General features: G+C 40.2%; 1 protein-coding gene across 2 annotated transcripts in view; it reads right to left on the bottom strand.

Annotated features, from left to right (window-relative positions):
• Window positions 1–22,324, bottom strand: part of GABRR2 (gamma-aminobutyric acid type A receptor subunit rho2) — a 40,756-nt gene extending 18,432 nt beyond the window's left edge. The window contains exons 1-3 of one of the 2 annotated variants that reach the window (XM_060753021.2): window positions 21,818–22,324; window positions 11,367–11,473; window positions 620–687 (exon numbers count right to left, since the gene is read on the bottom strand). In XM_060753021.2, the coding sequence (XP_060609004.2) occupies window positions 620–687; window positions 11,367–11,473; window positions 21,818–22,323 (681 nt within the window). In that variant the 5' untranslated portion in view covers window position 22,324. The remainder of the gene's footprint in view (window positions 1–619; window positions 688–11,366; window positions 11,474–21,817) is intronic. The other variant, XM_060753022.2, reaches the window with a different exon arrangement.
• Window positions 22,325–24,056: the final 1,732 nt, after the last annotated feature.

Genomic DNA, 24,056 nt, shown 5'->3' with positions numbered 1-24,056 from the left:
GCCTTTGACAATTTTATGTTTTATGTTTGGAAGCCACCCTGAGTCCCTTTGTGATATAAAATTTGTGGGTTTTTTTTTTTGCTTTTTAAGTGTCTTCTGCTGTGTTTTTCAGAGTTTTTATGAGTGATGATCACTTGTTGGCCTGATAAGTGGGTTGTGTCCAAATTTGGTGTCAATTCGCCCAGTGGTTTTTGAGTTATGTTAATCCCACAAATGAACATTACATTTTTATTTATATAGATGATGATGATGATGATGATGATGATGATGATGATGATGATTGTTATTTGAAGCACAACAAGAAGAGTCCACGGCAGACAAGATCACTCTGCTGGCTGTTGTATTGGATCACTCGTCCGACACTTCCCAAGTGTCTAGGACTGTGTGATGTATTAGCGAATAATGTGTGCAGATCCCAGTAAGGTGGCCTTCTGCAGCCGGCAGATGGTAATTTTGTCAGTGCCGATTGTGTTTAAGTGCAGGCCAAGGTCTTTAGGCACTGCACCCAGTGTGCCGATCACCACCACTGGGACCACCTTATTATTATTATTATTATTATTATTATTATTATTATTATTACAACAACTAAGAAATCAAAACATAAATGAAAGTAGCATACCATATCAACCTCCGAAATACTATCCAGGCTTTCAACTTGCACATCTACCCCAACTGGAATGGCAGGACCTGTAGAAGAACAAAAATAAAAGTATTAAAGTCTGTCATAAGGCCCACATTTTTCATTAATACTAGGAAAACCCCTAGGCTGCATTTGGGATCTGCAGTGGTTCTTTCAACTGCCATGCTTGGTAGACTTGACATCACAGTCTTGTTTATGCTGAAGTACAACCGAATGATGTATAAAGACTGAAGTACATGTTTTTACTGGAACATTTAATGGCAAGAATTAACTTGGGCAGTTATGAATGTGTAACTCACAGCCCAACACTCCAATTCCCACTCACAGGGTAGCAGCTGCTGCAATCAACAGCAGTCTGTTCCTCTTGTCAATTGGGACGCAGCTGATTGATGGCCTCGCCCTCTCCTGTGAGCAATCTCAATTGCTACAGCCAAAAGCTGGAACCCTATTGCAATTTCCACCTATGCCCATGATTATTTGTGTGAGTAGAGGTGGGTATGTCTGTCAGCAGCTTCCTGATTAACAGGGGAGCAAACCCCCATCAATCGCAGTGACTACTACCTGGTAGGTGAGGATTTGGAGATTTTCACAATCCCTATATATCCCCTAAACGAGGAAATACATAGGGCTTATGAATGTGAAACAACCACAAATGTCCAACACCAGGTTACACTTTTGCAGCTGATTTAGGGGATTCCAGTCATTGTAGTTACTAGGCTGAATATGTAGCACTTAGTTTATACACAAACCTAGAGCGAAATATAAGCTAAACACAAAGCTATCCTTCCCTAAACTCTTGTGTGGGTGTTTTTAGAGGTTGCCCTGGCCACAGACCATACTGTTGAATTAAGCATCTGGTGATGAGTCACAGAAAGATGTCAAGAGATTTTTGATCTCGCTAATCCTCATGGTCATTAGGAAGCTGCTAGATTTTTAATCCCGCCCCTCCCTCCAAATGAACTATGTAGCCATGGAAAGGGACAAGGGAGGGAGAAGGAAGAGCTTGCTCCAGATGGTTTGTCAAATTCCTGCCCAGCTAACACCACAGAAGAGCAAACAAAACTTCAAAAACACAGGAAATAAAAGGTGGAAATGTGATGCGAAATGAATAGCTGTGGAAGTATCTATATTCTAGGGCACAGTGTTTCCAAAACACTTCTTATATGGATCTCATTGGAATAAAAAAAACAGATGGATCTCTATACATCAGCAATCTGCTGTGGTGGAGTTTATCACTAGAGAGTTTATCACTACCATTTCTCCTTCTTTTTTTACTTTATTTCTTCTCCTCTAAAATTAGGATCCCTGTTAGTCACAGTGACTTTTTCCCAATAAGGGGGGGGGGATGGGGGACTGCAACAGGATTCACCATGTAACACCACAAATGCATTTATGCATAAGTAAATTCAACCAAATATTTTTGATATTTTAATGTAATATTTTATTGTCACAGTTTTATAATTTTACTAGCTGTTCCCTGCCATGCGTTGCTGTGGCCCAGTTTGGTGATTTGGAAAATAAAGTTATGATAAACATAGGCTGGATGGCCATCTGTCAGGGGTGCTTTGAATGCAATATTCCTGCTTCTTGACAGGGGGTTGGACTGGATGGCCCTCTTCCAACTCTATGATTCTATGATTCTATGATAAACTGTTGGTTTCTAATATATGTAATTTCTTTAAGCTTGTGGGTAAACACCCTGTTGGAGTAGAGAAGGGCGGGGTACAAATATGGCAAATAAATAAATAATAAACAGCATTTCTTGTTTCTTTGTCAGTGTTGATGTATAGATTGTCTGGTTTGCCTACTGTGGAAGATGTAACATATCATTGTCCTTCTGTAGGGGTCCCTTTCAAATCTACGATGCTATATCTGTCATGTGTGTGTGTGTGTGTGTGTGTGAGAGAGAGAGAATAATATCTATCTATCTATATCTATGGCTAGATGGCTCTCTGTTAGGAGAGCTTTGATTATTTTTTTTATGTTTTTTTTGTAAGATATTTTTATTATATTATACACACAGATCAGTAAGCCAAATTCCAAGTGTTACACATATAAAACCTGAATAATTCAACATATATTAAAGATATTATACTAATTTACACTGGTGTATATTACCTTATCTCCACCTTCCCTCCCTCTCCCTCCCTCTTCAACCACAGTATATTTCTAGCTAATCTTGCAGATCCAGCCACTGGTAGAGTCTTTGTGTTTTTTCTTTGATGTGATCGCTGGCTCCTCCATTTTTCACCCAGTTGAAGTAGACCTTCCATCTATTTGTAATGATCTTTTCTTTGTCCATTCTTGGTGTTTGCTTGGTCATAATTCCCGTAATGTCTAATAGCACTTGGTCGTACATATAATCATTCCAATTAGTTAACGTCCATTTCGATTTGTCTTTCCATCCTCTGGCAATCACTGCATGGGCTGCTCTTATTGTTACCTTAAATAACTCCTGGCAATTAATTATTATACTCGGATGATCCAACACTCCCCAAAGTAGCAAATCATTATTAATTTGAATTCTTATCTGGAATATCTCCTGAATTTTTACTTGTATGACTTGCCAGAATTTTTTTATTTCAGAACACTCCCACCACATGTGTGAATAAGTACCTTTTTCTTTATTACAATGCCAACACTTCGAATTCTTTCCTTTTAACATATAAGCCAATTGTTCAGGAGTTCTATACCATCTTAATATCATCTTTTTTTCTAATTCATTATATTTTTCTATTTTTATTTTATTCATGTTCCTAATTATTTCTTCTATTTCTCTTAATGATTTAACTCCATTCCATTTATTACTTATTGCTCTAATCATAAACTCTTTATCTTCTACCATTAAATTATATATATTTGCCACTGTTCCTTTACTTGTCTTTTTTCTTGCATTTAGCAATTTATCTACCTTTAGTTCTTCAGTGGGTTTTGCACCCTCTTTTTTTACTTTTTCCCAAATCCCTCTTAATTTTAACCAATTTTCTCCTCCCCCCCTTTTCCAAAAACTCTGGCCAATTAATTATCTCTCCATCTTGTTTCCACATATCTTGTACCCTCCTTAATCCCTTTTCTTCTAAGTTATTTGCTAACCTTTCGGGGAGTCCCATTGGAGAGCTTTGATTATGATTTCTTGCTCTGGTGAAGGGAGTTGGACTGGGTGGCCTTAAGGCAGCATTTCTCAACCTGGAGTTCAGGACCCCTGGGGGGGGGGGGTTAGGGTTAGGGTGTCAGAAGGGTCGCCAAAGACCAGCAGAAAACATAATATGTTCTATTTATCTTGGGAGTTCTGTGTGGGAAGTTTGGCTCAATTCTATCATTGGTGGAATTCAGAATGCTCTTTGATTGTAGGTTAACTATAAATACCAGCAACTACAACTCTATTGTTTTGAGTGGTGGTCACTCCTTGGGTTAGTAGATGTCTTGTGGCCAAATTAGTCCAGCGGTTTTTGAGTTATGATGTCACTTAAAATGAACAGAGCATATATATAGAGAGAGAGAGAAAGAGAGAATGAGAGAGAGAGAGAGAGAGAGAGTACTTTTACTGATTCACCCCCCCCCCCCAATCCCCAACTAAATAGAGTAAAGGTTGGATAGCCTCAGGGGTTGGCCATCTGCAAGGACGTTGCCCAGGGGACACCCGGATGTTTGATGTTTTATCATCTTTGTGGGCAGCTTCTCTCATGTTCCTGCATGGGGAGATAGAGCTGACAGAGGGAGCTCAACCCTCTTTCTGCGGATTTGAACCACTGACCTGTTGGTCAGCAATCCTGCCATCACGAGGGTTTAACTCACTATGCCACCGGTGGCTCCAGTATTGAAGCTGGACCTCCCCCAAATATATTTCACCTACCAAACACATTTCAACTATTGGTTTGCCTCTCCCTCCACAATTACCTGTTCCCCCTATTGATGGGGAAAACTTATAATTAGCACATAATCCCATAATGTTCCAATCATTAGTTTGTGTTATGGGTCTGTTCCTCTTCTGGGTCAACAAGGTAGCAGTAAAATGACGTCTGTGGACACGTTTCTCCTTCTCTACCTTTCTCCCTCACTTTTCCCAACTGTCTGTTTTCAGTGTATTTAATACTTTAGAGGTATATTTGTCTTTTTGTTGTTGCTGTTTTTCACTGTTGGGACTAAAAATGGCTCAAAAACTGGTTTACCATTACATGCTAACACAGCCTTTATGTTCCTTATGCAATCGCGTATAAATATACTTATAGACTGAGGCTATTGGTGTTTTATCTTTGCCTTTATCATTGTTCATAAATATAGCATTTGTGTTTTGTTACAGCTACAAGATAGAGCACAAATACAAGATATTAAGATAAGCCTGTAAGGCAGCATTTCCCAACCAGGGAGTCAGGATCCCTGGGCGGTCGTAAGGGAGTGTCAGAGGGGTTGCCAAAGGCCATAAAAAACACAATATTTTCAGTTGGACGATCATTAGCAATGAGAATGATTTATAGGACTGAGAATTCACTGACCTGGGTTATGATTTGAACTTGTGTAATTTTAATTGGAGGTTTTTATAGGTGATATTTTAACAATTGTTTTAAATGTAAAATTTTATTATAATTATTATAATTGCCTTGCTTGGGCATCTAACAGTTACTGATTGTGAGGCTGCCCTGAGTTGTCCGTGCTCCCCCCCCCCCCCCACTTTTGGGGGTGAGGAGGATAGCATACAATCTTTTATAACAACCTGGGAGTACCTGAAGTTTGAAGGGATTTACTTTCTTTTTGCAGTATTGTAATTCCTGTTCAGAAAGACTGTCTGATTTCATTCTAAATTTGCGTTTGCGTGCACAGCAATCTAGCTTCATTTATTCCGCCTGGATGGCTGCCCTCATGGAAGAGGGCCTTGGAACAGAAAGACTTTCTGGAGGTTAGGATTAAAGTTTTGTTGGCAGGGCACTGGTATACCTGCCCACTGGTTCCAGGCCACTGAGGCTAATCCTGTAATTTCGTGAGCCACATTTGCTACATTTTTATTTTCAAATTCTGATTGGATTATAAATCGCTTAAAGGGCCAAGGAATTAATAATCTGAGAGGGTGAAGTCCTGACAATTTACACAAAGAACAAACATCATCCCAGTTCTTCTGTTTGCAAACTACAAGGTATATAATGTATATTTTATGGATAGAATATGTAATATATGAGAATATGCTCCATGTACTTTTTTCTAAATGAGACAAAGCAGTGATAGAGTATACTTTTTTAAAAGACAAAAATAGCCAGAAGAAAACAAACAATCAGCCACCAAAATCCCACTCAGTACCACAATGTCAATCCGCACAAGTACTAAATGAAATATTGAGAAATCAGAGATAGAACTGTTTCAGAACATGCAGATTGGTCTGCACAGTGCTGTTTTGAGCTGTGGGGATATTTAATTGCACTGCAGCCCCTTCGGAAGAACATCACAAAGTGGAAAGAACATGGATAAAGAAACACTACCTTATATACTTGTGCATAAGTCTAGACATTTTTTATGGAAAAAAATAAGTCCAAAAAAAAAACTATCCTGACTTATCCATGACCAATGTGAGTAATCTGTACGCAGATAACGTCCAACTCTGTCACTCTTTCCCACCTACTACTAAGGAGGCTGTTCAGGTCCTGAACCGCTGCTTGGCCGCTGTGTCGGACTGGATGAGGGCTAACAAATTGAAACTGAATCCAGATAAGACAGAGGCACTCCTGGTCAGTCGAAAGGCCGAACAGGGTATAGGGTTACAGCCTGTGTTAGACGGGGTTACACTCCCCCTGAAGACGCAGGTTCGCAGCTTGGGTGTGATCCTGGACTCTTCGCTAAGCTTGGAACCCCAAGTTTCGGCGGTGTCCAGGGGAGCATTTGCACAACTCAAACTTGTGCGCCAGTTGCGCCCGTACCTTGGGAAGTCTGACTTGGCCATGGTAGTCCACGCTCTGGTTACATCCCGGATTGACTACTGCAACGCGCTCTACGTGGGGTTGCCCTTGAAGACTGCCCGGAAGCTTCAGATGGTCCAGCGCTCGACGGCCAGGTTGCTAACGGGAGCGGCACTCAGGGAGCATACCACTCCTCTGCTGAACCAGCTCCACTGGCTGCCAATCCGCTACCGGACACAATTCAAGATGCTGGCTTTAGCCTATAAAGCCCTAAACGGTTCTGGCCCTGCTTACCTCTCCGAACGCATCTCCACCTATGAACCGACCAGAACATTAAGATCGTCTGGGGAGGCCCTGCTCTCGATCCCGCCTGCGTCACAGGTGCGCTTGGCGGGGACGAGAGACAGGGCCTTCTCAATGGTGGCCCCTCGGATATGGAATGCCCTACCGGCAGACATCAGACAGGCACCTTCGCTGCTGACGTTTCGGAGAATGGTTAAGACCTGGATTTATGAACAAGCGTTTGGTTAAGCAGTGCAACCAATCATAGGAAGACGGTAAATGGAACATAGGAATGGCACAAGGATTATGAGAACGGATCTGATTTCAACTGAGGCGTTATGTTATGTCTGTTTTGTTGATTTGTCTTGTTGATTGTTAACTGTTGTGGATTGATGCTGTTGATCCTGTTTGTTGCATTGTTATGTTTTAATTGCACTGACACTGTTTGATAATTGTACCATGTAAACCACATTGAGTCGCCTGTTAAGGGCTGAAAAATGCGGTATAGAAATAAAGCAAATAAATAAATAAATAAATAAATAATAAATAATATACCTCAACCCTTTCAAAAAAGGAACTATCCCATCCTCTGAGTAGAGTGGTAAACGGTAAGAATTATTTTGGCCCAGGCCCCTTCTACACTGTCCTTATATCCCAGGATGTGATTTCAGGTTATCTGATTTGAACTGGATTATATGAGTCTCCATTGCTTTATAATCTGGGATAATAAAATAATCTGGGAATCAGATTCTGGGATATAAGGACAGTATAGAAGAGGCCGCAGAAGAACCTAAAAGAAGCACCAACTCACCCTACTATCGATAAGTCATTCCCATCTTTCCAGAATGACTTATATACAGATCATGCCAAAATTCATACTTTGTGGCCCAAAATGTGCCCTCAACTTACACATGAGGTTGACTTATACATTAGTATATTTAGTATTGTTTTTACCTGAGAAAACACCTCTCTCTATGAGCCTCTAGGTCAGTGTTTTTCAACCTGGGGGTCAGGACCCCTTGGGGGTTACAAGGGGGTGTTATAGAGGTCACCAAAGACTATCAGAAAACACAATATTTTCTGTGGGTCATGGAGGTTCTGTATGGGAAGTTTGGCCCAATTCTATCACTGGTGGGGTTCAGAATGATCTTTGTAGGTGAACTATCAATCCCACCAACTACGACTCCCAAATGTCAAGCTCTATTTCCCCCAAACTCTACCTGGGTTCAAATTTGGGCATATTGAGTATTTGTGCCAAGTTTGGTCCAGATCCATCATCATTTGAGTCCACAGTGCTCTCTGGATGTAGGTGAACTACAACTCCAAAACTCAAGGTCAATGCCTGCCAAACCCTTCCAATATTTTCTGTTGGTCATGGAAGTTCTGTGTGCCAAGTTTGGCCCAATTCCATCATTGATGGAGTTCAGATTGTAAGTGAACTGTAAATCCCAGCAGCTACAACTCCCAAATGACAAAGTCAATCCCCCCCCCCACCCCATCAGTATTCAAATTGGGGTGTCTCGGGTATTTGTGCCAAAATTGGTCCAGTGAATGAAAATGCATCCTGCATATCAGATATTTACATTACAATTCATAACAGTAGCAAAATTACAGTTATGAAGTAGCAACAAAAATAATTTTATGGTTGGGGTCACCACAACATCAGCAACTGTATTGATGGATCGCGGCATTAGGAAGGTTGAGAACCACTGCTCTAGGTTCCTCCAGGTTGCAAGATGACCACTGAGTCCCCCTGGAGAACCTAGAAACTCCTGGATATAACGTATTAATCAAATCTGTGAATAATCAAATTCACAAAAAAATGACCTTGCAAATGGGTTGACTACATTCAAGAATTGGGAAGTATGAGACACCATGACTTCCTGAACTACTTCTGTACCTTTTCTCCTGAAGACTGCAACCGCACGTGGCTCAAGTAATTGTTTCTCCATTTTTTTCCTACTAGGCAGCTTGCACACCAGCAAAACTTGACATATCCAAAAGAAAGGAGGACCTCCAAAAGCTTTAGAAATATCCAGTAATGTTCACGAAGCAGATGTGCACAGGAAAAAGTCATCTTCATTTTGACTTATTATTCTAGTCTTTATTTAATTCATGGTCCACTTTTCTCCTTCTAGAGCAGTGTTTCTCAACCTGTGGGCCCCCAGGTGTTTTGGCCTACAACTCCCAGAAATACCAGCCAGTTTATCAGCTGTTAGGATTTCTGGCAGCTAAAGGCCAAAACATCGGGGGACCTACCGTTGAGGAACACTGCTCTAGAGGATGAAGATAGATTGTCAGTCTTGTGACTGAAGTGGCCTTATTTGTTCCTTCATTTCCAACATATGTGTCTGAATCTCATCCAGCACAAACGGGCTGGAACTAAATGGGGAGGTGGGGGAGAGAAACAAATTGTATCACAGGAAGCATTAGGCTGTTCTTCGATGGAAAAGATACTGCTATTTTGAGTATCAGCTAAAGCTGCTTATTCATGGACTCAGGGGGTGGAGGGAGATGTCCTAGATGAAATGTTCACAGCGAGGGTTTGAGGAAGGGAACCCAAGCCCAACTGAAACATTTACATAATCTTCAAATATTAATATCTGTAGTAAATAATACCTGAACATCTGCTAGCTTTCACAATGTCATTGGCACAGAGATAACTCTGAAAGGGTCAAAGCATATGTGCTCTGATATTAGGACAGGGAAATGCTCCAACGCATGCAACATGGAAGTCAAGTGTATGAGAAGTTCTTAGAAGGGCTAGATAACTGTCCTTGGAAAAATTCCCAGAATGCCACAGCAAGGCTGTCTATGGGAAGTGTAGTCCAAAGAGTAACTTTTGCAAGAACTACATACATCTTCAGATCTTGTTGGAATAGACCAGAATGAGACAACAAGCAAACTGGAACAGGCAAGGTTATTTTAACTAAGATGTCCCAAGGTAAGTGAACATGTAGCCTGCTCATTGCACAACAAAGCAATGATTTCCTCTGCAAGTATGCCTGCAGTTAAATTAAGCATACCTCAGTCATCCTATACCTGCTGTGACATATTTGCTTAGTATATAATATAATAATGCTAATATATAATATAATATATATATAATTTATAATATAATATATTGTATATACGTATATTTATATTATGATGTAATACAGTATAATACTACTACTAATAATAGTATGATATTATAATTATATATTTTATATTACATGTAATATTACTAATAATATTACAATATAATTGTATAGCACAATATAGTGATGTATAGCACTGATATTGTACTGTGGTATAATGTATTTTGTGTGTGTGTGTGTGTGTGTATCTCTTGTAAGCTGCTCTGAGTCCCCTTCGGGGTGAGAAGGACGGCATATAAATGTCGCAAATAAATAAATAAATAAATAAATAGTAACTAACACAATTCTACCACTTCAAATGATTAGCACAGCTGGTAAATCGCCAGCAACTATAAGATCTGTCAATCAAAAGGTTGCAAGTTCGAAGCCCCGGGTCAGTGTGAACTGCCAACTGTCAGCACTGCTCACTGTTTACCTAAGCAGTCAAAAACAGCTTTAGCTGTAATTAGAGCAGGAAGGAAGGGAAGAAGAGGTGGTCATGGGATATAGACACATGTGAAACTTCTACAGTTAGCCCTCCACATTCATGGGTTTTACATTTGCATTTTTTATTATTCACAATCTTGTACCTGCTCCTTAACTAGCTCTATCTATTCCCTCCCAACTGCTTCTCCCTACCTTTTTTCTTGTCAAGAGCACCACCCATACCTGCCCGTGTGCACGTTAACACAACAGCCTCAGCAAAAATGGGGCTGCCCTAGAAACATCCACACCATAGCCTTGTCCTCAGGAGATGCCAAAGGGGAACAATCAGTGCCGTAGCACCTACTTCAAGAAGTAGGGGCGGCTCTGTCTTCAGGAGGTGGGCACCTGGGTGGCAACAATGACTGCCCTTCACCTCCTGAAGACAGGGCTGCTATGTGAATGTTCATAGGGCAGCCTCATTTTTGCAGGGCATATGCTGGTGTTACGGACTCTGGGGTTTGAAATTTGTTGAACATGTACACATTCAACCTCATCAGACAAGCTACTTTGCCTGTTGTACACTGCTTGTTCTCCCCTTTCGAGACAGAGCCCATTACACAATGCATGTGTACTAGGCATGGTTAGGTTCGGTTGAAATCTTCGTAATTTGGAATAAATTCAGAAAGATTTGCCTTTTGAAGCAATTTCGAAGTTTTTAAGGAAACCGGAAGTCCCTTTGCCCTTTCGAAGCTTTTTCCACCATTTCTGTTACGAAGCAGTAAAAGAGTAGGAAATGATTCAGTGTTTCCCCACTTCTGGTCCCTGGCCTCGGCTCAAGCCTGGGAAGACGTTTTAAACCAGAGTGGATGAATTCCCTCCTTCTCCTCTCCCCTCGCTTCTGTCTCAAGCCTGGGAAGAGTTTTAAATCAGAGTAAATGAATTTTCTCCCTCTCCTCTCCCCTCTGAGATGGTATTCTGAAGGATTTAGCCCCAAAAGATGAAGAACACGCTTCTTACCTCCAAAGGCAGGCCTCATGGTAAAATCATGGTCATCTACCCTCAGAAGCTGCTCACTTTTTCCTGTCCGAGATTTGGTCATGTCATGGTTCTTTTTATATATTTGACTAAAATGGAAAATGAGAGTAGTCTGTCACTTCCAGCCTTTATGCAGAAACAAATTGTAAAAGAAACAAATCATAAAACATAAAAGGTATTATGCAGTGATCCTGTCATGCAATTACCATGCATCCAGGCGTCTATATGAACAGGTTCTCTCCTCTGCCTGAAGAAAAATTTAAGGCAGAACCCACGATATTGTCAAAACAGGCAATGTCTAATGTTTTAAGAAAAGAAGTGGAGAGACTCTGTTCAGAATGATTAAAGAACAACATAGAGTTCAAAGTACAGTAATCATCTATACTGCTCACTCACATTTAATCATATCACTAAAAATCTAGAGAGTTAAAAATAACCAATGGTAATTAGTAGGAAATATCCCAGGATGTAATGAGAAGCCTCTTATAGCATATAATATCTCCTTCACACCACTCAGGGGTGCCTTGATTTTGTATATCATAAGACGGTTGATTGGATGGACCCTGGGGTTTTTAGTACTACTACTACTATTACAAAGGCGGGATGGCCTTGAGGATGCTTTGATTGTGTTTTTTCTGCCTAGCAGAAGAGGGTTGGACTGAATGGCACTTGGTGTCTTCCACTGAAATATTGTTAAGTTTATGTTGGTTAAAATTGTTCTTCATTTAAAATATTGTATTATCTTTTTTTTTCTTTTACACTACAAGCAAGATATGTGCAGTGTGGCATAGGAATTTGTTCATTTATTTCAGTTAGTTCACACAAATGCTCTCTATCCATCAAAAGTTTGCCCATGCCCATCAAAAGTTTGCCCATATATATTACAAACATTCCTTGGGGTTTCACAAACAAACTTTTGCTTCAAAAAGGGCTCTGTGACTAAAATGTTTGAGAACCCTGGTCTATAGCTGATCCCACAACAAGCCAAACAAACAGTGTCTACCTTCAGAATCCTTTACTAAGCCTGCATGAACAACAAAATAGAGAAAAGGAGGAAACAGTTAAGCCACCTCTTATTATTATTATTATTTAAAAAACAATATAAATCTAGAACTTTGGTAACCATAATGGAGGTCATAAGAAAGGTGGAGATAACCTTTGAGGGGGGCATTTTTTGAGATCCACACAACCATTAAAAAGTTCTGGTGTCATTGCCCTGCCATAATGAAAGAAACACTCATCTGGGTCTAACACAGTCAGTGAGGCATATTTCCATGATTCACTGGTCCAATCTTGCATTCTCGGCATAGGGTTAGCCAAAGATTACCTATGGTGAAGAACAAGATGATGACACCTCATTCCACGTATGAAAGCTGACTGATTGGACAGGCACTTAATTCTTTTTTCAGCCATAATATTGGGGACATTTGAATGCAGCAAGCGAGTAGAAACTGGAAAAGACACTTAGCACACAGCTCTGTCTTAAAACACCTTGTAGGCTCTTCCTACCACCTGCTGCCTGAGATGACTACCTCTGCCTGCCTAATGGTAAGCTAGTGGGGCCTTTGTGTCAGGGATATTTTTGCTTAATTACTCCACTACGTGTTGTTGGAATTGCCCACTCTTAATGCAGAGGTATTGCAAAATTATTCACCATGAGAAAAGGCAGCTACAGAATTGTCTTTGTGGATCAGCACAACTTCTGTTTATGTTTCTCCAATTAGTTTTTGGAAATTTAGTTTTAAAAGTAATTACCCGCACCATATGGAAGGACCTCTTCACACTTAACTACCAGTTGCTCCATTTTGCAGGACCCCGCGCATCCTCCTTCCTTCCCCCATCACATGTCAGGGATGGGACAAGGCATGTTGTCACCCTGTCCTTGTCCTCATCACATTGCCCTTTACCCATCAGATGAGAAAAAGGAGAGAGAAATGCAGGTATCCCCTAACATTTTAAAGTATCTACAGGAGGCGTTGAAGCTATTGCGCTAAGAGACTTTGATGGCATCCCCATAAGAAAATATATCATGCACATTGGCTCTGTAGTTAAAAAAAAGGTGGTGTCTCCAGCTGATGAGAAACGTGAATCGTGGTTTGAATGGCTTCTAGTCATGTTCTGTAGGTTTGTTCCTAAGCTGAATTTGTATGTAACTTGGAACAGGTACATTTTTAAGTATAGCTCAGCCACAAACACACACACACACACACACACACACACACACACACACACTTAATTTATACCTCGCCTTTCTCACCCCCGTGGGGGGACTTGAGGTGGCTTACAACTCCGGCAAGATTCAATGCAAGATCTCACAACCTCTGAGGATGCCGGCCACAGATGCAGGTGAAATGTCAGAAGGGAATGCTTCTAGAAAATGACCATACAGCCTGAAAAACCTACAACAACCCAGATTCAATGCTGTTTAAAACATAACCATAAAACATATCCCATCAACTAAAACAATTAAAAGAGTCAGCTTTGGATAGCACGGGGAAGGGTTAATACCCTGTGGTGTTTGCTTTGCTATCCGTGCCCCTGAACAGAAGATTTCACCTCCTTTTTTGTCCCTGGGATAATTGGATTTTGATAAATTTGCCTTGCTGTGGAAATAGGGATTGGTGAGAAAGCTTCAAGGGAGACACCTTTTCCCCATGATAACTCTTTCAGAAGTTAATTACCCTTCTGAGGGGTAGATTTCTCTCACTTCCTGTTGTTTCACTGTTCTTAACCAGGAGTCATTTGTAAGTCACATGTTTGCAACTTGGGGACTGCCTGTCCTTGTAGTATCAGAGACAGGCTGCCTCTGAATGCCAGCTACTGTGGGACAACAGTGGGAGGATGTTATTGCTTTCATGTCTTGCTTGTGGGCCTCCTAGAAATATCTGGCATCAGGGAGCAAAGGGAAGGAAGAATCATATAGCTGTCCAGATGTCGTTGGATGCAGGTCCCAGCAACCTGGTCATTATAGTTAAGGGAGGAGTTATAATGCAACATCTGGAGGCCTGCATAGTTCCCAACCTTCCCTTAAAAGGTTGCAGCTGATCCTGAAAGTCAATGCAAAGATTAAAGAAGTTGGGTGACAATTATTATATTGATAGAGCAGAACTTTTCTGATCAAAGAAAGGGAATGGATATGGAAAGAAACATTTTTAATCAAATAAAGGAAAAGCTGAAAGAGCATGCAAATGGAGTATTCTTAGCTGAAGATGGTCTTCAGAGGTGCAGACTCTGTAGGCAGAATTAGGATTTGTATTTAAAATATCATGGCAGTCTCCCAATCACAAAAGGCCATAATATGTTTCATTTGATTTTCTCTCTAAGCCTGTTGTTTGAAAAATGTAAATGGACCAGTAATAATTGCTCTCAGTGCTCCAGAATTGCGTCTTTCTCGGTTTCCATGGTTCCAAAGCACATTTATAAAAGGTCAAAATATACCCCATACATGTACATGGAAATTCTATTTTTGTCAACTTGGTGCTCTAAATTAGTACTTAGTTTTGAAGCAACTCATGCAACTGGCTTGATTTGGTAGCAGACTATTACGCATTGTCTTTGGCCATTTTAGTATGTATGAGTATGTGCCTTCAGTCGCCTGTCAATTTATGGTGAGCCCATGAATTTGGGAATAGACAAGGAATACTTAAAGAGTTTGTTTCGGCCGTTCTTTCCTTGGAAATATAGCCTACAGCATGCGGTCTTCATTGATGGTCTCCCATCCAAGTACCAAACAGAACTAATTATTTAGCTTCTGAGATCATACAAGATTCAGTGGCTTTGGGGTATTTTGGTCTACCAAATTGTGAATAATTATGCCTGTTTAAAAAATTTCTAAATTCTTCCCTTCATTTACATGTGCTTTGGAAAATGCATTGTGTTAGATTGGGGGGGGGGACCAACTGGGAGATTTTACATGTAAAGAAATAATCATTTGTAGTGAAGGATTCCAAAAATTGTTGTGATATCTATAGTTCTATATATTTGTGGCTTTCTTTTGTTTTCTTTTTTTTGCACCCCAATGCAAGAGGATGTTACTCACAGCATAAAACAAGTACTACCCTTTACATCCAACAAACCTTGGAAGCCAGAAAAGGGAGGCATTACGAAGCCTTCTGCAGTGTGGAATAATATCATTATTTGCTGGGGCAGGGAGCATTAATCGATTAACAGCTTGATGGCAGATTAAAAACAGAGCTCCAATTAATCAAGGCCTGCCATCTGGGCATTTCCAATGCCACTTACAAGGCCATGGCTGGCTCTCCAAATTGCCCAACTCCTCTGACTGCAAAGCATCCCTTCCCACCTCAGAGAAGGAACCTTTGGGCATGCTCAAATTTAGGAGAATAGCCTCATGGCTAATTTCAAAGAACAGTCTTGTTTGTTTGATTCATTTCTTTGAAGGGTTCACAATACTAGGGTTCTTGTGTTGTTTCTTTTAGAATAGATAGAAGAAAATATTATATTTAGACTATGATCTTATGAAAATTTTAGTCATAGACAGATTGGCACGGTCATTCTCTAGCCAGGACTTCTTAAAGCGTTTCTTCAAAGAAATATAAAGATATAGGTATACATAATTATTGGTATAAAATATAATTGTACCATTTATTACAGACAAAAAAAACAAATTTGCATACTAATGAGATGGATGTGCTTATGAGCTTTTACATAAAGAATTAAATCAGAGATTATTAATATTTTGACTTTATAATGGCCAATGCTGACAAAGTAATTTTGCATCAATATGTAGTGCAAAAGAGCAGAAGTATGTTTAAGACCATTTCAGAAATCTGTCCTAATTCCAAAACCAAATTGATTTAACTATTTTTTTAGGGAACTCAAAATTTAAACCTGTGTCACTTGATAACTAGGCAAATTCTTCTGGAGCTTTTAATGGTTTTTGATTTATGTGGTTTATGAACCCAACTTAGTTATTTAGAATCAAAAATTGAAGGGAAGTATTTCTGAAACTGAAAAGGTAGTCATCAAGCAAAATCAGCATTTGCAAGGCTTCCTAAACAAAGCAGGTTGACTTTTCCCTTTTTATGAAGTACAGCTGAAGCATTTTCTGCAGAGTCCACTATGTTGCTAACAGCTTTGTGTGGATGTCTAAAATAGTCACTAGATGGCATTCAGAAACCTTTTACTGTTGTCAAATTTTTCACAACCCCATATGGTGTTGTGGCTCACCATTTAAGAAATTTTGTTTTAGTCCAGGGGTTCCCAAAGTAAGGCCCTCCAAGGTCATTAACCTGGCCCCTGCCCTATACTATAGCCCTGGGATCACCCTAAATCTGAAACAACTTGAAGGTACACAACAAAAACAATCCTAATTTACTTAATTATCTCATCAGCTAAAAGAAAGCCCACACTTCCCACTGAAATACTAATAAAATCATGTTGGTTAAAACCGTTCTTCATTTTAAATATTGTACTGTTCTTTCGTGGTTTTTTGTCCTACAAACAAGATATGTGCAGTGTGCATAGGAATTGGTTCGTGTTTTTTTCAAACTATTGTCTGGCCCCCAACAGTCTGAGGAACTGAAATGGACCTTTCGTCTATAAACCTATTCATGTGAATTTTAACTTATGTATTTATTTATTTATTTATTTACTTATTTACTTTATTTTTACCTCACTCTATCTCACCCCGAAGGGGAGTCAGAGCAGCTTCCAGATTGGCAATAATTCAATGCCATAACAAACATAAGCATACAAATACAATACACACCATAAATTAAAATCAGTAGAAAATCAGAAAAATCATACATATCAGTACATTAAAATAAACTGTTAAAATAACTAAATATTCAAAGTCATAATCCAGGAGCCATTCAAATCGTGTTACAATCACTTCATAGCTGTCTATTGTACTGTGCTACTCTCTGAAAGCTTGGTTCCATAGTCAGGTTGTTAGTTTTTTCCCTAAAGGCCCAGAGGGAGGTAGCTAATCTAATTTAACTAAGAAAGGAGTTCCACAGATGAGGGACCACCACTGAGAAGGCCCTGTTCCTTGCCCCCACCAACCACACATGCAAAGGAAGTGAAACTGAGAGCAGGGCCTCTCAAGAAGATCGTGGCCTTCTAGATGATTCATAGAGGGAGATACGTTCAGACAAGTAAGCTGGGCCAGAACCGTTTAGGGCAGTGGTTCTCAACCTGGGGTCTCCAGGTGTTTCTGGCTTTCAACTCATAGAAATCCTAACAGCTGGTAAACTGGCTGGGATTTCTGGGAGTTGTAGGCCAAAAACATCTGTGGACCTCAGTTTGAGAACAACTGGTTTGGGACTTTGTAGGCTAAAGTGATCACTTTGAATTGTGCTTGGTAGCAGACTGGCAGCCAGTGAAACTGGCATAACGGGGGGTTGTATGCTGCCCAGATAAGTAGAAGTTGGGCAAAACTAGCCTCACTGATGTACTGCAATAGGCAAAGCTGCACTTGACAGACTTGGTTCTTTGTAGACATACAGGTTGAGTGTCCCTCATCTGAAATGCTTGATACTAGGATTTTTTAATTTATAATTTTGGATTTTGTGATATCTGTGAAATGGCAGGACTCCAAGCAAAGTGCTTGGTGTGAATCCATGCCTCTCACCATTTCACGGATCCCCATGTCTCTCTCCCGCCTTGCCTATATCTCCAACCTTGTGTCTCATTTGTCCATTATTTCTGTGGTCTGTGAAACAAGAGACTGAGAAGAGACCGAGGATCTGAAGGACTGATGGTATAACAGAACTGATATGAAGAGGTGGAATACAGTACTCTACAGAAGATCTCCAAGGAACCCAACACCTCCGTACTTACTCCTCATGAATAAAGAAGCGAGTACGCCGCAGCCACTGCTTTGAAAGAGGAGACACGTGGCTGTCAGAAAAAAGTTTCAGATTTTGGATTAGAGATGCTCAACCTGTACTCTGTAGTGATACAATTAACAGAGCACCCATTTCTAAATACTCTAGCACAGATATGGACAAACTTCAGCCCTTCAGGTGTGTTGGACTTCAACCCCCACAATTCCTATTATCTGGCAATTAATCTAAATAAAGGCAATTAATTATCCCATGGAGCTCAGGTTCCCCACCATGGCATGAAGATGTCTTTCTGGGTGGCCCCTTGGACACTACTGTGATAAAATACATTGCACTTTTGAGTCTTAGATTGGTTGAACTGTTGATCCCAACTAGAAGAAAAATATTGAATAATAGGAACTTGCATAACTTATTCACCGGAATTACGGTGGTTGGAACTAACAATTCATCTAGTCCTCAGAAAACTATATAATTCATTGAGTGGCTTTGGGGAAGTTACTATCTCATAATTTAGAATTTGAAATGTTTAATAATCTTGGACACAAGGTTACTGGATTTATCAAAAAGGTTAGTCCTGTATGTGCTACTCTGGCTGCATCTGCACTGTAGAATTAATGCAGTTTGGCTCCATTTTAACTGCTCTGGCTCAATGCTATAGAAATATGGGAGCTGTGGTTTTGTAAGGGCTTTAGCCTTCTCTGCCAAAATGTCTTGGTGTCTCTCCGTGTGACTATAATACATATGAATACAAAAATTAAAAAGCAATTAAATATTTGTGACATAGAGGCAGAAGTTAAAATACAGTTAAAATATAATAAAATATAATTTAAATTATATTTAAAAGTTCCCTTTCCCCCTGATAAAACATTCACGGCCTCTAAAAGAGTACAGTAAAAGGCAGCACCCTCAATGATCATCCATCTCCAGCCATGCCATTTGTCTGCAGGTGAGACAGCATAGCCCACTGTCTGCATTCAGGAAGGCTATCTGAAGTAACTTTTTCTAACTCTCAGAAGTGGTGTCTTCATTGTTCCCTTTATCTATTCCTTTATATCCTTTCTGGGGCAGGGATTTCCTTGTTTGTTATTGATCTTGAAATACTGTTCTATATATTGAGCCAGGGTTAAAATAGCCAATTCACCCCCCAACTGCAGGATGAGTCCTCATAAGCTACCATTCATCTTATATAAGCTCATTTGGGAGCCTTTTTTTGGTAGAAAAATAGGTTTATATCCACCTTAAAGTAAAAATAGGGAGCCCCTGGTGGCACAGTGGGTTAAACCTCAGAGCTGCTGAACTTGCTGACTGGTTGGTCGGCGGTTTAAATTCGGGGAGTGGGGTGAGCTCCAGCTGTTAGCCCCAGCTTCTGCTAACCTAGCAGTTCAAAAACATGCAAATGTGAGTAGATCAATAGGTACCACTCCTGTGGGAAGGTAACTGCACTCCAGGTATTCATGCTGGCCAAATGACCTTGGAGGTGTCTACGGGCAACGCCGTCTCTTCAGCTTAGAAATGGAGATGAGCACCAACCCCCAGAGTCGGATGCAACTAGACTTACTGTCAAGAGGAAACCTTTACCTTAAAGTAAAAAATAAATTCATAAATAAGGTATGCCATGCATAGGGTCCTATTTCTTGCACATTGTCAATAACTTCTACTTCCATAGTTTGAATAAACTTACTTCCAGAGCCCTACTTGGACCATGGACTGCACTTCAAACTGTAAATTAAACTATTAGCTTCAAGAACTTAATCAATATGTCTTTGTAAAAGAAATAGAATAGCAACATCTGCAGTGCCATACACATTTGTTAATGTCACAAATAAAAGGAATAATCGCATTCACTGTGTATCTCTTACAAAGCTCATGAACAGCATTTTTGAAACCCTAAGTAAGCCTCTGTCAGATCTTACACACTAGATGAACTACTATAGATTTGCCTTATGGGGAAAAAAAAGTATCCACAAAAGTCTAAACTTGCTTCAAAATGTTGTGCTCAAGGCAACACACCAATAAAAAGATAAAGGTCGCAGTGTTTCCGTTCAATGAGACAGATTAACCCAACTTTGTTTACAAGGTCTTTGCCAGGCAAAAGGTTTTACAAGTTGCAATTGTCAATCAATGACATAACTCAGAAATGGATAATATATCTAGGATAGCTTGGTAGGTTTTGGAAGATTATCTTTTCTAATGTAAATAAATAACCTTGCCTCTGAAATGTTAAATCTGATAAACTTTACTAAAACCTTTTAGCTATCTGGTACATGTTTTCCTTCCTACTCCAGAAAAGAAAAAAGAAGGTCACAAATCATCTGCACACTAAAAAAATCCAATTGTCTAAATATTCATACTTGCTCAAGTTCACATTAAGTATTCCAAAGCATATCTCAAAAATGTTCAAAAAGCAGACAAATCAGCAACTTGCAATCCTTTGTGTATAGATTTGGGAATAAGCAAAGTGCCACATTTCTTTAAATCAGCATTTCTCAATCTGAAGATTGGGACCCTGGGGCTGCGAGGGGGTGTCAGAGGGGTCACCAAAGACCATCAGAAAACACAGTATTTTCTGTTGGTTATGGGGGTTCTGTGTGGGAAGTTTGGCCCAATTCTATCAGTGGGGTTCAGAATGCTCTTTGGTTGTATGTGAACTCTAACTGCCAGCAACTAAAACTCCCAAATGTCAAGGTCTATTTCCCCCAAACTCCATCAATGTTCACTTTGGGTATATTGAGTATTTACGCCAAATTTGGTCCAGATCCATCATTGTTTGAGTCCACAGTGCTCTCTGGATGTAGGTGAACTCCAACTACCAAACTCAAGGTCAATGCCCACGAAACCTTTCCAGTATTTTCTGTTGGTTATGGGAGTTCTGTGTGCCAAGTTTGGTTCAATTCCATTGTTGGTGGAGTTCAGAATGCTTTTTGCTTGTAGGTTAACTATAAATCCCAGCAACTACAACTCCCAAATGACAAAATCAAGCCCCCACCCCACCAGTATTCAAATTTGGGCGTATCGAGTATTTGTGCCAAATTTGGTCCAGTAAATGAAAATATATCATGCATATCAGATATTTACATTACGATTCTTAACAGTAGAAAAATTACAGTTATGAAGTAGCAACGAAAATAATTGTATGGTTGGGGGTCATCACAACGTGAGGAACTGTATTAAGGGGTTGCAGCATTAGGAAGGTTGAGAACCACTGCTTTAAATGGACATGAACAAATTCACCCTGCATATACATAAATTGCAAGAAGTAAGATATTTCTTTTGAGCCTTCTGATCTTAAATAATATTTAGTCACAATAAAAATAGTTCCCACTCACGTAAGTGGGTCTATTTTCAAAGTAAGTGAGCAGGAGAGAGACTTCCATGTCCGATGTTTCATGTTTCAGAATCAAGGATTTTAAACTCACTGGAAACATAGCCTGTTAGTTACAATTGTCCTGAAGGCAGAAATAAAAGTAATTTATCCAATTTAGGATCACTACGACTGTCTTGCTCGCTTCTCACAATGACAGCTGTAATGCAAACTCCTCTGACACAACACACATTAGTACACAGTGCTTTAAAATGCTTTGGTAAAGATAAATAATGAACCAAGTGTATATTTAACATCGATACCTTGCTTTCTGCACTTCGACTTGTCCTGTCCATCTCCTCCTCCTGTGCTTCTTGCTCTCCGCAAGGAGGACCAAGCAAAAGATCAGCAGAATCAGTTTTGCAGAGTGTGGCATGCTGAGGCTATCACTGCTCCCCTGCTTGTCAGTCCAATAACCTCCTGCCGCAGAAATACATCCCGGTTTAAACATCGAATCGGCTGCTTCTCTCAAGCCTTGCATTTGCCACAATGAGCATTGTTGCAAGCACTCCTTTCTTTCTGATTTAATGTTTTCAACCAGCTTCCCAGGGTTTCTGAACTCAAAGCTGTTCTCCTCGTCTGTGCTCAGTGATTGGCCATTACTCCTGTGGGAAGTTAGATTCACCCAGCGACATTTCCACAGGGTCCTAAATGAGGGCTTTTGCAGAAAGCCAGGGGATAAAGAGAATGAAGCTCCATCTGCCAGAGTTTTGCTCAAACCCTTAATCTCTGAACTGTGCACGCCTTCTGTCAGACTGTGTAAACCCATGCCTCTGCTTTTTATTAGGGAGACTGAATAAATTGTGGGCCATGGTGACAGCCCCTCTGTCATTTTGCTGGCATCTCATGCTCACACACTTTGCCAAAGAAGGGTTGTCATGACCAGAGATAAGTGTCTCCTCTTTGCCCAAGCAATATAGGGGAATAGCCTTGCCTGCTGCAGAAAGGGTGAGAATAGAAGATGTTAGACACATTCAATGAGCAGAACACAAGGGGAAAGAAAAAGATGTAAGCTGATGTTTACCTGACCAATAGTGTGATTGACAACTTTAAGGGAGGCACCTGTATTGAGAGTCCTATAAAAGGAATTTGTATTGCGCCACTGCTTCGTCCCAAGCTTGGCACCCACAGATCTGTGCATATATGTTTATAAATTTAGAAAACTTTTCTCTCTTGAGATCAAAAATGCCTTTTCAATTTCCTGTTTGATCCAGATGTCTGTAATCTTTTTAAAGAGAATGAAGGCTAACAATGGCATCACACAAGAATTCAAAGGCATAGCCAGGCTAGTCTGGATCAGTACGCAAAGGGATCTTGTAGCATTTTTGCTACTCACATTGTGTGAAACTATCCTTCAACTGGGGTCTAAATATTTATGGTGCAGCAAACTTAGCACAGGTTCATTTTGAAGTGAAGTAACAGAACGGGTAGGGCAAAATGAAAATGTCCTCTAAACATGAACAAGGTAAAGGTTTTCCCTGACATTAAGTCTAGTCGTGTCCAAATCTGGAGGGTGGTGCTCATCTCCATTTCTAAGCCAAAGAGCCAGCATTGTCCATAGACAGCTCCAATGTTATGTGGCCAGCATGACAGCATGGAGCACCGTTACCTTCCCATCAAGGCAGTACCTATTGATCTACTCACATTTGCAAGTTTTCAAACTTGGCAGAAGTTGGGGCTAATAGCGGAAACTCACCCAACTCCCCAGATTCAAACTGCTGACCATAGCAGTGAGCGAGAATACTGAAAACCATTCCCAATTCTTACATTTGCTATGTTGACATTCCCTTTGGAACTGTGCCGGTCTTTCATAATTGGATATCCAACTTCACTTCTAAATATTCAATTGAAGGCTTATGTTGCAATGCGTGAGAATTAGGAACTGAAGGAAAATTGTATAGGGAGACAATAAAAACAGTAAACTTTCACAAATGCAGACATGCCAACTCTCTGCTATAAGTTGTAATCCTGGGAATTGTGGTATGGTGAGCTAGCAGCTCTCTTGGGCAAAGAGTAATTACTTTGTTAAATTACAACCCCAAGAAATTCCATAGCACTTGGCCATGGCAGGGAAAGTGGCATCAAAATGCATTAATTCTACAGTGTAGGTCCACCCTCTGATGCTAGAAATGTACTTGTGCAGATGGGGAGGAAGGTGGGTTGAGGCAGGTGGGTTGAGGCAGGATTCTCAATAAATCTTCAGTTGCCCTCATGTCCCATTCTATCCCTATTTCTTTAAACAAATAGGGGGGGGGGCATATTTTTGCCTTCTTAAATCCTGTAAGAAGTCCTAGAAAGAGGGGGGAAAATTCCACCATGATGCTTAAATGCTCTATCCACTGCTTTGGAATCACCTACAAGAACCAATGTCATGACAAGATCAAGTATCATGGGGATCCTTGAACTCCTGAATCATGAGGCAACTCTTATTTTGTTTCTTAAACCCAGAGAAGCTTCCAGGATTTCTGCAGTTGTCAAAAAATTGATCCCCTGCCACCCGTC

This window comes from Anolis sagrei, chromosome 1, assembly GCF_037176765.1.
Source record: "Anolis sagrei isolate rAnoSag1 chromosome 1, rAnoSag1.mat, whole genome shotgun sequence".
Taxonomy (NCBI): domain Eukaryota; kingdom Metazoa; phylum Chordata; class Lepidosauria; order Squamata; family Dactyloidae; genus Anolis; species Anolis sagrei.
Note: the sequence above shows the minus strand (reverse complement) of the source record. Positions and strands in the feature narration are given on the sequence as shown.